Raw genomic sequence first — 12,176 nt, forward strand, 5'->3', positions numbered from 1 at the left:
AGGTGGGGCTTTACCTAGCAAAGACTTATAGATGACCTGGAGCCAGTGGGTTTGGCGACGAATATGAAGCGAGGGCCAGCCAACAAGAGGATAAAGGTCGCAGTGGTGGGTAGTATATGGGGCTTTGGTGACAAAACGGATCGCACTGTGATAGACTGCATCCAGTTTGCTGAGTAGAGTGTTGGGAGGCTATTTTGTAAATGGCATCGCTGAAGTAAAGGATCAGTAGAATAGTCCGTTTTACTAGGGTACGTTTGGCAGCATGAGTGAAGGAGGCTTTGCTGCGAAATAGGAAGCTGATTCTAGATTTAATTTTGGATTGGAGATGCTTAATGTGAGTCTGGATGGAGAGTTTACAGTCTAACCAGACACCTAGGTATTTGTAGTTGTCCATATATTCTAAGTCAGAACCGTCCAGAGTAGTGATGCTGGACGGGTGGGTAGGTGTAGGCAGCGATCGGTTGAAGAGCATGCATTTAGTTTTGCTTGCATTTAAGAGCAGTTGGAGGCCACGTAAGGAGAGTTGTATGGCATTGAAGCTCGTCTGGAGGTTAGTTAACACAGTGTCCAAAGAAGGGCCAGAAGTATACAGAATGGTGTCGTCTGCGTAGAGGTGGATCAGAGAATCATTAGCAGCAAGAGCGACATCATTGATGTATGCAGAGAAAAGAGTCGGCCCGAGAATTGAACCCTGTGGCACCCCCAAAGAGACTGCCAGAGGTCCGGACAACAGGCCCTCCGATTTGACACACTGAACTCTGTCAGAGAAGTAGTTGGTGAACCAGGCGAGACAGACATTTGAGAAACCAAGGCTGTTGAGTCTGCCGATAAGAATATGGTGATTGACAGAGTCGAAAGCCTTGGCCAGGTCGATGAATACAGCTGCACAGTAATGTCTCTTATCGATGGCGGTTATGATATCGTTTAGGACCTTGAGCGTGGCTGAGGTGCACCCGTGACCAGCTCGGAAACCAGATTGCATAGCGGAGAAGGTTCAGTGGGATTTGAAATGGTTGGTGATCTGTTTGTTAACTTGGCTTTCGAGACCCGCTGATTTATCGGTGGTGACAGTGTTTCCTAGCCTTAGTGCAGTAGGCAGCTGGGAGGAGGTGCTCTTTTTCTCCATGGACTTTACAGTGTCCCAGAACTCTTTGGAGTTAGTGTTACAGGATGCAAATTTCTGTTTGAAAAAGCTAGCCTTTGCTTTTCTAACTGCCTGTGTATATTGCTTCCTAACTTCCCTGAAAAGTAGCATATCGAGGGGGCTAGTCGATGCTAATGCAGATTGCCATAGGATGTTTTTGTGCTGGTCAAGGGCAGTCAGGTCTGGAGTGAACCAAGGGCTATATCTGTTTCTGGTTCTACATTTTTTGAATGGGGCATGCTTATTTAAGATGGTGAGGAAAGCACTTTTAAAGAACAACCAGGCGTCCTCTACTGACGGAATGAGGTCAATATCCTTATGCCAAGTGCCCACCTGGCACCATCCCTACGGTGAAGCATGGTGATGGCAGCATCTTGCAGTGGGGATGCTTTTCAGCAGCAGGGACTGGGAGACTAGTCAGGATCGAGGGAAAGATGAACGGAGCAAAGTACAGAGAGATCCTTGATGAAAACCTGCTCCAGAGCGCTCAGGACCTCAGACTGGGGTGAAGGTTCCCCTTCCAACAGGACAACGACCGTAAGCACACAGCCAAGACAACTCAGGAGTGTCTTCGGGACAAGTCTCTGAATATCCTTGAGTAGCCCAGCCAGAGCCCGGACTTGAACCCGATCAAACAGCTCTGGAGAGACCTGAAAATAGCTGTGCAAAAATTTCAAAAAAACTTGTTTTTGCTTTGTCATTATGTGGAAAAAGTCAGGGGGTCTGAATACTTTCCAAATGCACTGTAGGCTATGTGAACTAATGGAGCAGGTCATGATAGGACCCATCACAAACATAAAAAATGAATGACATTCATGTAGAGATTTCATATAACCATGTAGTTTATTAGACCGATGGCAGGACTACACAGGAACACACTAAATGGTATTAGGAAAGCGCACCCATTATTGAAATCAAACAACCACCAACCACTTTGTTTGGTTTGTGGAGCCATTGTTCTCTCCCCAGTGGGGGATTCCCTTTTTGTGCAAGCCATATTGAACAGAAATGTTCTGGTTAAAGACCCAAGAGTAGGCTTGTAACTAAAGTTGCCACACCTAGAGTGATGAGAAAATTACAAATTCCAGACTGTGGTATCGAAATGTGATATGGTTTACTGACTCTATGATAGGCAACTGTGGAATGGCAAGGATATTGAAATGTTCCAAACATAAAGTCAAGAATATGTAGCCTGGCTGATACGCAACCCACGTAGAGAGGCTGGTGTTCGCAAGACAAAAAAATCTGACCCTGTCTTTCTGAAATTTGAGCATCTTTGATTTTCATGTTTGTATTCTATGATCATGATTCTCTCCTTGACCTGTTCATTTTGTCTATCTCTCTGTCATCAACACACATCATTTGTATTAGAGGGCGACCGATTAATCGGAATGGCCGATTAATTGTGGCCGATTTCAAGTTTTCATAACAATCGGTAATCCGCATTTTTGGACACCGATTATGGCCGATTACATTGCACTCCACGAGGAGGCTGCGTGGCAGGCTAACTACCTTTTACTCGAGTGCAGCAAGAGCCAAGGTAAGTTGTTAGCTAGCATTAAACTTATCTTATAAAAAAACAATCAATCTTAACATAATCACTAGTTAACTACACATGGTTGATGATATTACTAGTTTATCTAGCTTGTCCTGCATTGCACATAATCGATGCGATATCTGTTAATTTATCATCGAATCACAGCCTACTTCGCCAAACGGGTGATGATTTAACAAGCGCATTCGCGAAAAAAGCACTGTTGTTGCACCAATGTACCCAACACCTAAACATCAATGCCTTTCTTAAAATCAATACACATGTATATATTTTTAAACCTGCATATTTAGTTAATATTGCCTGCTAACATGAATTTCTTTTAACAAGGAAAATTGTGTCACTTCTCTTGCGTTCTGTCCAAGCAGAATCAGGGTATATACAGCAGTTTGAGCCGCCTGGCTCGTAGCGAACTGTGTGAAGACCATTTCTTCCTAACAAAGACCGTAATTAATTTGCCGGAATTGTACATAATTATGACATAACTTGAAGGTTGTGCAATGTAACAGCAATATTTAGACTTAGGGATGCCACCCATTAGATAAAATACGGACCGGTTCCGTATTTCACTAAAATAATAAACATTTTGTTTCCGAAATGATAGTTTCCGGATTTTACCATATTAAATGACTGAAGGCTCGTATTGCTGTGTGTTATATTATAATTGAGTCTATGATTTGATATTTGATAGAGCAGTCTGACTGAGCGGTGGTAGGCAGCAGCAGGCTCGTAAGCATTCATTCAAACAGCACTTTCCTGCATTTGCCAGCAGCTCTTCGCTGTGCTTCAAGCATTGCGCTGTTTATAACTTCAAGCCTATCAACTCCCGAGATTAGGCTGGTAATACTATAGTGCCTATAAGAACATCCAATAGTCAAAGGTATATGAAATACAAATGGTATAGAGAAATTGTCCTATAATAACTACAACCTAATACTTCTTACCTGGGAATATTGAACACTCATGTTAAAAGGAACCACCAGCTTTCATATGTTCTCATGCTCTGAGCAAGTAACTTAAACGTTAGCTTTCTTACATGGCACATATTGCACTTTTACTTTCTTCTCCAACACTGTGTTTTTGAATTATTTAAACCAAATTGAACATGTTTCATTATTTATTTGAGACTAAATAGATTTTATTGATGTATTAAGTTAAAATAAAAGTGTTCATTCAGTATTGTTGTAATTGTCATTATTACAAATATATATAATAATCGGCCGATTAATCGGTATCGGCTTTTTTTGGTCCTCCAATAATCGGTATCGGCGTTGAAAAATCATAATCGGTCGACCTCTAATTTGTATAACCATGTTCAAATGAATATGCACAATAACAAAAAAGGTATGAAAATGCATATCCTTTGCAAGCCACTGTCAGGAAAATGTGCATTGTTTTTAGGTGATCAGATCTTCCTTTTTGGTCACAAGAGAAGAAATATGAGTCACTTATCTGCTGAAGGCCACGGTTTAGTAGTGAGATGAGTCAAGACGAGAAAGAGCGAGAGCGGGACAGAGAGAAAGAGAGAGAGAGGGTGAGAGACCCACAGGATAGGCCTAAGCCACGATGGAAAATGCATTTATTTGCCACTTTCCATCTTTACGTACTACTTCTGTTTGCATAAACTATTTCAGTGCTTTCAGCCAACCAAGCAGACAAAAACCAAGCTTGGAAACTAGAAGTGGCTTTTTCAATTAGCTGTCATCAATAAGGTTTTATTGACATACAACTCCTTTTGCACTTATGGCTCTGGTCTTGTCTCTTTTACAACACGGAGGAACAACTGCCGATGTTTGTGCCATTATTGCTGTTCAATATTTGAATAGCTGTTTGCTGCTGTATATTGATGCAGGCCTACTGTTACCAAATATGCTCCATTTATAAATCATGCAACAACATATACAAATATTGTAAGTTATCTGTGTGTTGTATTAATGGATATTGGGAGTGATTTTGGTTATGTGGAAGACAACATTCAATTCACAATCTGTATTAACTGATAAACTTTGTTATTGGTAAAATATGGCTTGAGTGCAGTAATTATAAGGGGGGAGGGGTCAAAGAATTCAAGTGAACAGTGGGCTGTTTTCCTGGTACACCAGATTGGCTGCACCTGTTGAGATGGTAAGATAACAGCAGGACCTTTAGCTAGTTTTTCCAGACAAAATTCATGCGTCTCTTTCCACTGGAGCCTCTCACACAGCCACAGGTGACCCACTGGATCATGGAAAGGCTAAAAAAGAACTCCATGACTCTGTTACCACAAACAAAGAAATAAGCTCAATGAGTAACTACATGCAGACAAAGTCACTTTTCCCATGCATATCTTCAGGATTCTGCATTGGTGATGACACAGTAGTCTACCGAGGGATACAAACAGTGTGTTTATTGATAATCAACTGTAAGTGTGTCTTTCTGTGTGAGATAAGGACTGTTCAATACTTTCCATCACTATTGACCATCTAGTATGCCTAACAGCACAATAACTGCTTATCATGGCACATATTGATTCATTTCCATGACAGCAAACATGAACAGAAGCCAGATTAATGATAACAAGCTGGTATTAATGGTGTCCTAATGACATAATGTAGCTCAAGAATAACAATGGGCTCCTATAGCTTCAGCTTATGATAGTGCTGAGCGATTAGCCGAATATCCTGTTATTTGTTTTGTTTTTTTAACCTCTTCGGGCTAGGGGCGGTATTTTCACGTCCGGATGAAAAGCGTGCCCAAAGTAAACTGCCTGCTACTCAGGTCCAGAAGCTAGGATATGCATATAATTGGTAGATTTGGATAGAAAACACTCTAAAGTTTCTAAAACTGTTAGAATTATGTCTGTGAGTATAACAGAACTTATTTGTCAGGCGAAACCCCGAGGACAAACCATCCAGGAATTTTTGTTGTTGTTGAGGTGACAGTGTTTTCAATGGGTTTTCTATGTGGATCTAGATTTCTAAGGCACTTGCTTGCAGTTCCTATCGCTTCCACTGGTTGGTTGATGTTTTTCTTTTCTTTTGAGTAATAAAGAAGTATGGCTGTTCAGAATGAGGGTCGAGTCTAGTGTACTGTTGTGGTTGGGGCGCGCGACCTGAAAGCTCAAGTTTTCAGGTCAGACCTGAACATAATCTTTCACCTCCAGCACCTGCTGTGCCAATATGTATTATTCTCTTATACAAGAATAGGGGAGATGCATGAGTCTGAATATATGATACTATTCACACAGCTTCATTAAAAGATAGCAGTTTGGCTGTGGCACTTTCACTGGACATATACCTACACATCTCACATGCTCTCACTCACCCAGACCTACCATCATACAAGAGCTCCAGTCATCTATTAACTGGGAATAGCAGAATATTGCAGCATATTGATATAAGCGGGCTTGGTAGATTGTGCCCACGCAGGCCAGGCCTTGCTTCGCAGGCAGCCTGGTGTGGTGATGGGGATTAAGGATTTAGCTGCGAACATGTCCCTATGATTAGACTGATCTGTCACAGGTAATCTTTTATTATCTCTAGACCCACAGAGACAGATAGAAAGGACCTGAGGCGACCTCTTCCTACTCCCTATCTCTTCTCTCTCTGACAGCTTGGCATGGGGAGAGATGTGATGAGATGACACATCAAAAAGATGGGAGGAATTTTTAGGACTGCCTGCAATAAGGAACAAATGTCAGCCATCTGCAAATTCGATGTGTCATCTCTACCTATCAAAAACAGGAATTTTGGGGTGACTGCAACAAGAGCCATCTCAACCATCTCCGAGTTCTCCAAATAGAGATCCACTGGAAGACACATTGACTGAAATGCATTCGAGCCCAGTAATGTATAATTGCTGGAGTGATTGCTTCTGGGTGGATGATGAGGATAATTATCTGGGTTATATTAGCGTCCTCTCAGAAGATAACAGTTTATCATCATTGATACCAATGGCGTGCAGGAAGAAACATCAGGTGAGCTCCCAGATGAATTTTTTTTACCAAATATTGTAGGCAGGCCCTTGACTAGAGTCCATGGATATTGATTTAGGGACCCCACCAGTGAAAAACTATCTAGGGGAAACTCTGCGCCAACTTAGTCTGTTTGGCATGACAATGACAGCAATGGCGTTGGCAAGACAGTGCAAACAGATCTGGGACCAGGTTAGCACCAACTTGCAGAAATAAACATTGGAAGATCTCTCAACACTAGTTCTACCTAAATCCCACCACCAGCAGCACTAAATGGGGTGCTGGGCCCAGGCTGTCACAGTAGGACTGGCAGAACGCTTTGACCTCCCGAGTGGCACAGCGTTCTAATGCTAGTGGCGTCACTACAGACCCTGGTTCGATCCCGGGCTGTATCACAACCGGCCGTGATCGGGAGTCCCATAGGGCAGCGCACCATTGGCACAGCGTCGTCCTAGTTAGGGGAGGGTTTAGCCGGGGTAGGCCGTCATTGTAAATAAGAATTTGTTCTTAACTGTCTTGCCTAGTTAAATAAAGGTTCAATAAAATAAAAAATAAATACAAATAATTGACATGGCCTCCTTCCTGTGGGAGATGGGTAATTGTTGCTAAATGCATTGTCAAATCTCCCATTCATCTCAAAGAGGGGATAGGGAGCACATTAACCCACTGCCTCGCCTTGATGTCATCCCCATGCATACAGGATAACCACATCTACTAAATATGTTCAGATCCCCAGTGCAAACTCAGGCAGGACTTTCAGCTCTTGTTGTCACTCATTTAGGAAGAACAGTACTGTGGAGGTTTGTTAGTGTTATTCTCCCACCAGTTCAACACTGGCATTTAGCCCCAGGAGAGAAATAGAATAGTCTCTTGAATTTTAGAAAAAGCCACTAGTTTAGAGTACTTTTCAAAAGATGAGTTGAATGGGAAAGACGAGGCACAACCTGAACCTCATTAACATATTGTGACATTCTTGACATCTTCTCTCTTTACTGAGTAACTCATATCACTTTATGTGTAACCACAAACACTCAGCAATCCGAACCTCTCAGCTACTTTTATAAGACATACTGAAACGTTTCAGATTGTTGTTTTGACATCAGCCAAAATGAGGAGAATTATGTAAAAGTAACAGACTATAACATTAACAGACTATTACATACTGTAATTTGGCACCATGTTCATTCTGGCTTGAATATTTTGGGAACTGTGAGTGTGTGTCATGAAAACGTTGCGAGTAAAAGAAACATCTGTCACAGCCGTGGCCAAACAACAAAAACATTTTTGCCTTCGTCCTCTTAAAGTATATGGCAGGACTGTGAAATTCTCTAACACCTTCTTTCTAAACATATGTTCTATGTACTGAAACTTAAAAAGACAAATTCTCCAGTCCAGTGACTATTTCTTTGCTTCTCTCTCTAAAAGCCTTATTTAGGGTCCTTTCACAACAGTGGGCCGATGTGCGCTGTCCGGTTTGTTTAGCTGCTCTGAAATATTTAGGAAATCTGTCTTTTGGCTCACAAACACGCCTGCCTTGTTATGATTCTGTGAACACCGGCTAGGACTGGGAAAGGATCGTATCTTCATTAGTGATGGGGGGGTGTTTTTCCTCCATAGCGTGTTCTCCATCTTCTTTATAAATAGAGAGACAATTTGTTTTTAGCACTTTTATTTCCCTGACTGATCAAAACTCGTTTTCTCATGTTCTCTCGTCGCTCTGAGGCAGACATATGGTGAGCAATATGTTTAAAACATCGAATCGCAAAAAAATGAAGTTACATTTTTTTTTAAATCACATTATTGAATCGCAATAGATATTGTATCGGCACCCAAGTATCGTGATAATATCGTACCGTGAGGTTCCTGACAATTCCCAGCCCTAAACTTAATAGAACCAGCAGATGAAACCCGTTGCAATTGGAGCTAGTCAGGAACCATGTTTTTGGCCTCCTAGTTTGAGTGCACTTATTGTAAATCGCTCTAAATAGGAACATCCGCAAGCTACCCAACATGACTCAAATGAAACATAAATGTTTTGATCTCAATAAAGATTATTTCCACGATATTGCCACCACAAAATAATCAATTTGCCTTCTTGTCAGCTGAGGGATGACATGTACTTCACTGGATGTTGGTCTTATAGGCTCCTGGTTGACTCTGGTTTAAATGCACTTGAGGTGTCAAAAGTACATAGTAGGGAGAGCAAAAAACACCCCAAGATAAGAAAACTATGTTAACGTCAAGTCTAAAATATGAAGAACAGGAGAGAAGAGTGGACAATGGCAACTGACCAAGTAAAGCAGGACAATCACCACCTGGAGTTTCAAAGCTAATACACAAATCATCCAGCAGGTAAAGTGAGTGGCATACTGGCATACTCAAACAAAATAAAACACCTGTCAATTAAGTTTGCACCGTCCTAGGATGTCAGTTGGTCAAATGTCTGCCCTGCTAGAGCTGCCCCGGTCAACTGTAAGTGCTGTTATTGTGAAATGGAAACCTCTAGGAGCTGCAATGGCTCAGCCGCGAAGTGGTAGGCCACACAAGCTCACAGAACGGGACCGCCAGGTGCTGAAGCATGTAAAAATTGTCTGTCCTCGGTTGCAACACTCACCACCGAGTTCAAAACTGCCTCTGGAAGCAATGTCAGCACAATAACTGTTCTTAGGGAGCTTCATGAAACGGGTTTCCATGACCGAGCAGCCACACACAAGCCTAAGATCACCATGCGCAATGCCAAGCGTCAGCTGGAGTGGTGTAAAGCTCACCGCCATTGGACTGGAGCAGTGGAAACGCACTCTCTGGAGTGTTAAATCACGCTTCACCATCTGGCAGTCCGACGGACGAATCTGGGTTTGGCGGATGCCAGGAAAACCCTAGCTGCCCCAATGCATAGTGCCAACTGTAAAGTTTGGTGGAGGATGATTAATGGTCTGGGACTGTTTTTCATGGTTCGGGCTAGGCCCCTTAATTCCAGTGAAGGGAATTGTTAATGCTACATACAGCATACAATGACATTCTAGACGATTCTGTGCTTCCAACTTTGTCGCAACAGTTTGGGGAAGGCCCTTTATAGTTTCAGCATGACAATGCCACCGTGCACAGAGCGAGGTCCACACAGATATGGTTTGTCGAAATCGGTGTGGAAGAACTTGACTGGCCTGCACAGAGCCCTGACCTCAACCCCATCAAACACCTTTGGGAGGAATTGGAACACCAATTGTGAGCCAGGCCTAACTGCCCAACATCAGTGCCCAACCTCACTAATGCTTTTGTGGCTGAATGTAAGCAAGTCCCCACAGCAATGTTCCAAAATGTATTTTTATTTTTTTTACATTTTAGTCATTTTTTAGCAGACGCTCTTATCCAGAGCGACTTACAGTAGTGAATGCATACATTTCATACATTTTTTTCCTGTGCTGGCCCCCCGTGGGAATCAAACCCACAACCCTGGCGTTGCAAACACCATGCTCTACCAACAGAGCTACAGGGAAGGCTAGTGGAAACATCTAGTGGAAAGCCTTCCTAGAAGAATGGAGGCTGTTATAAGCAGCAAAGGAGGGATTAACTCCATATTAATACCCATGATTTTGGAATGAGATGTTCGACAAGCGGGTGTCCACATACTGGGTGTCCACATACTTTTGGTCATGTAGTATATGTTACAATGTAAAATGTGATACAGTGGAAGTCATTGCAAAACAACTCTCCTCCCTTTCCAGGGCATCATCAATGGCTAGAATATTCTGGTGCGTTGCCTACTGCTGCATTCCTAACCAAGCAGAAAGGTGGTAATTACCAGTTGTCAAGGTTTAAAGACCAGTTGGATGCATTCACATGCTTTGAACTCATTGGCCAACAAGCTGCGTCAACCATACACTAAAAGTACATGCTTGTAAAGATATTAGTGTTCAATAAACATATGAATAGATTGCTTTTTATAAACCATGTTGTTGCATTTAACTGCTGAAAATGCTGTTACTGATGTAATTTCCTTAGTAGGTGACATCAGAGGTCCACATTTTTGCGAAGTCGGAGCTCAGGGATGATAGACCTAGTAATTACCAGTTAGATGGGCTTTCAAGTTGATTTTTCCAATTCGTATATGGTAAATACCACCTTCCCACTTGGTTATGAACATAGCATAAGTTCTTCGTTTCGCATGGGATGCGTACTGTAGTTACGCTGTAGTGGTCTATTGGTCCATGTATGGGTTCCTTGGCACCTCAAACAGTACCTACTATGAAAGTCTATCATCGAACTTTCTATAAATGTAGGCAATCATAATATACCTTGAGTGAACAATTTTTTTACATGTGGGCTACATAGTCCCAGACAAGTAATAACCAGCAAGACTTCTTCACTAAGGTTACTGGATTCTTTCCCATGCTGGTTGTCTGGAGTTTCTAAATCTTGAAAGTGTTTTACGCTCGCGGTAGTGAAATGCCTGAACGTTGATAATCTAAAGAAATGCGACTAGGATTCCAAAAATGTTCACTAAAATAGACGAATATAAGCACATGATATTTCTTTGTCTTACCTTTCTTTTCCGGCAAAGCATAGGAGATCAAAGAGGTGAAAATGATCCAAATTTGAAACTGTGTAGCCATGGTATTTGTCGTATTCATTCTTCCTCCCCGAATGTATGAAAACGTGTCAGTCCATACTAATTATGCATAAAATCCAACTAACTTTACATTAAAACTGTGAGGTAGCGTCAACGGAAGGACTTTTCTTTACTTGTAAATTTGACAGCTCCTTCTCCTGTATTTCTCAACAGTGCGAGACGTTCGAAGGAAAGCGAGAGAAACCGAAGGGATTTCTGACGTCATCAGTAGGGAGGACCATTGGTGTAAATTCTCATGCATCCTCTCAGGTCACCAGGTAAGAAATTACAAAGGGTCCCTTTTCAATTTTTCTACATGAAGTTACGTATTCTAATGTAATTTGCATGATTAACGAAAATACAGAAGACATAATTAATTTGATAGACTATATAAATAGTTACTACTACAATTTACATGCATAAGTCTTTAGTTAAATAGAGGCATATGTAACAGTGTAGGTTCCGTCCTAACCCGGGCTCGAACCAGGGACCCTTGCACACATCAACAACTGACAGCCCACGAAGCATCGTTACCCATCGCGCCACAAAAGCCGCGGCCCTTGCAACACAAGGGGAAACCCTACTTCAGGTCTCAGAGCGAGTGAAGTCACTGATTGAAACGCTATTAGCGCGCACCACCGCTAACTAACTAGCCATTTCACAACGGTTACACATACATGTGCTTCTTCTAATGCATTATGAAGAGGGTATTCATAGGAAGTGTTACTCTGACTAAAACCATAGCAACAATATATTGCAATCTTATCACCCTCAGTCTTCCTCACTTATTTTTTGAACATAAAACAAACAACTGATTAGAGTAACACCGTCAGGGGCTGACAAGTTAATGGGCAATTAATAGCATGTGCAGACAATTGTTGACAGAACGTCAGCCTGGTCAAAGGTATCTAAATGGCCGCCG

The 12,176-nt window shown here is 42.0% G+C and overlaps 1 protein-coding gene across 2 annotated transcripts in view; it reads right to left on the reverse strand.

Annotated features, from left to right (window-relative positions):
- LOC115157224 (epidermal growth factor receptor) overlaps positions 1–11,444 on the reverse strand; it is an 85,786-nt gene extending 74,342 nt beyond the window's left edge. For both annotated transcript variants that reach the window (XM_029705295.1, XM_029705296.1), the window contains exon 1: positions 11,189–11,444. In XM_029705295.1, the coding sequence (XP_029561155.1) occupies positions 11,189–11,276 (88 nt within the window). In that variant the 5' untranslated portion in view covers positions 11,277–11,444. The remainder of the gene's footprint in view (positions 1–11,188) is intronic.
- Positions 11,445–12,176: the final 732 nt, after the last annotated feature.

The sequence above is a fragment of the Salmo trutta genome, chromosome 21 (genome assembly GCF_901001165.1).
Source record: "Salmo trutta chromosome 21, fSalTru1.1, whole genome shotgun sequence".
Classification (NCBI taxonomy): Eukaryota; Metazoa; Chordata; class Actinopteri; order Salmoniformes; family Salmonidae; genus Salmo; species Salmo trutta.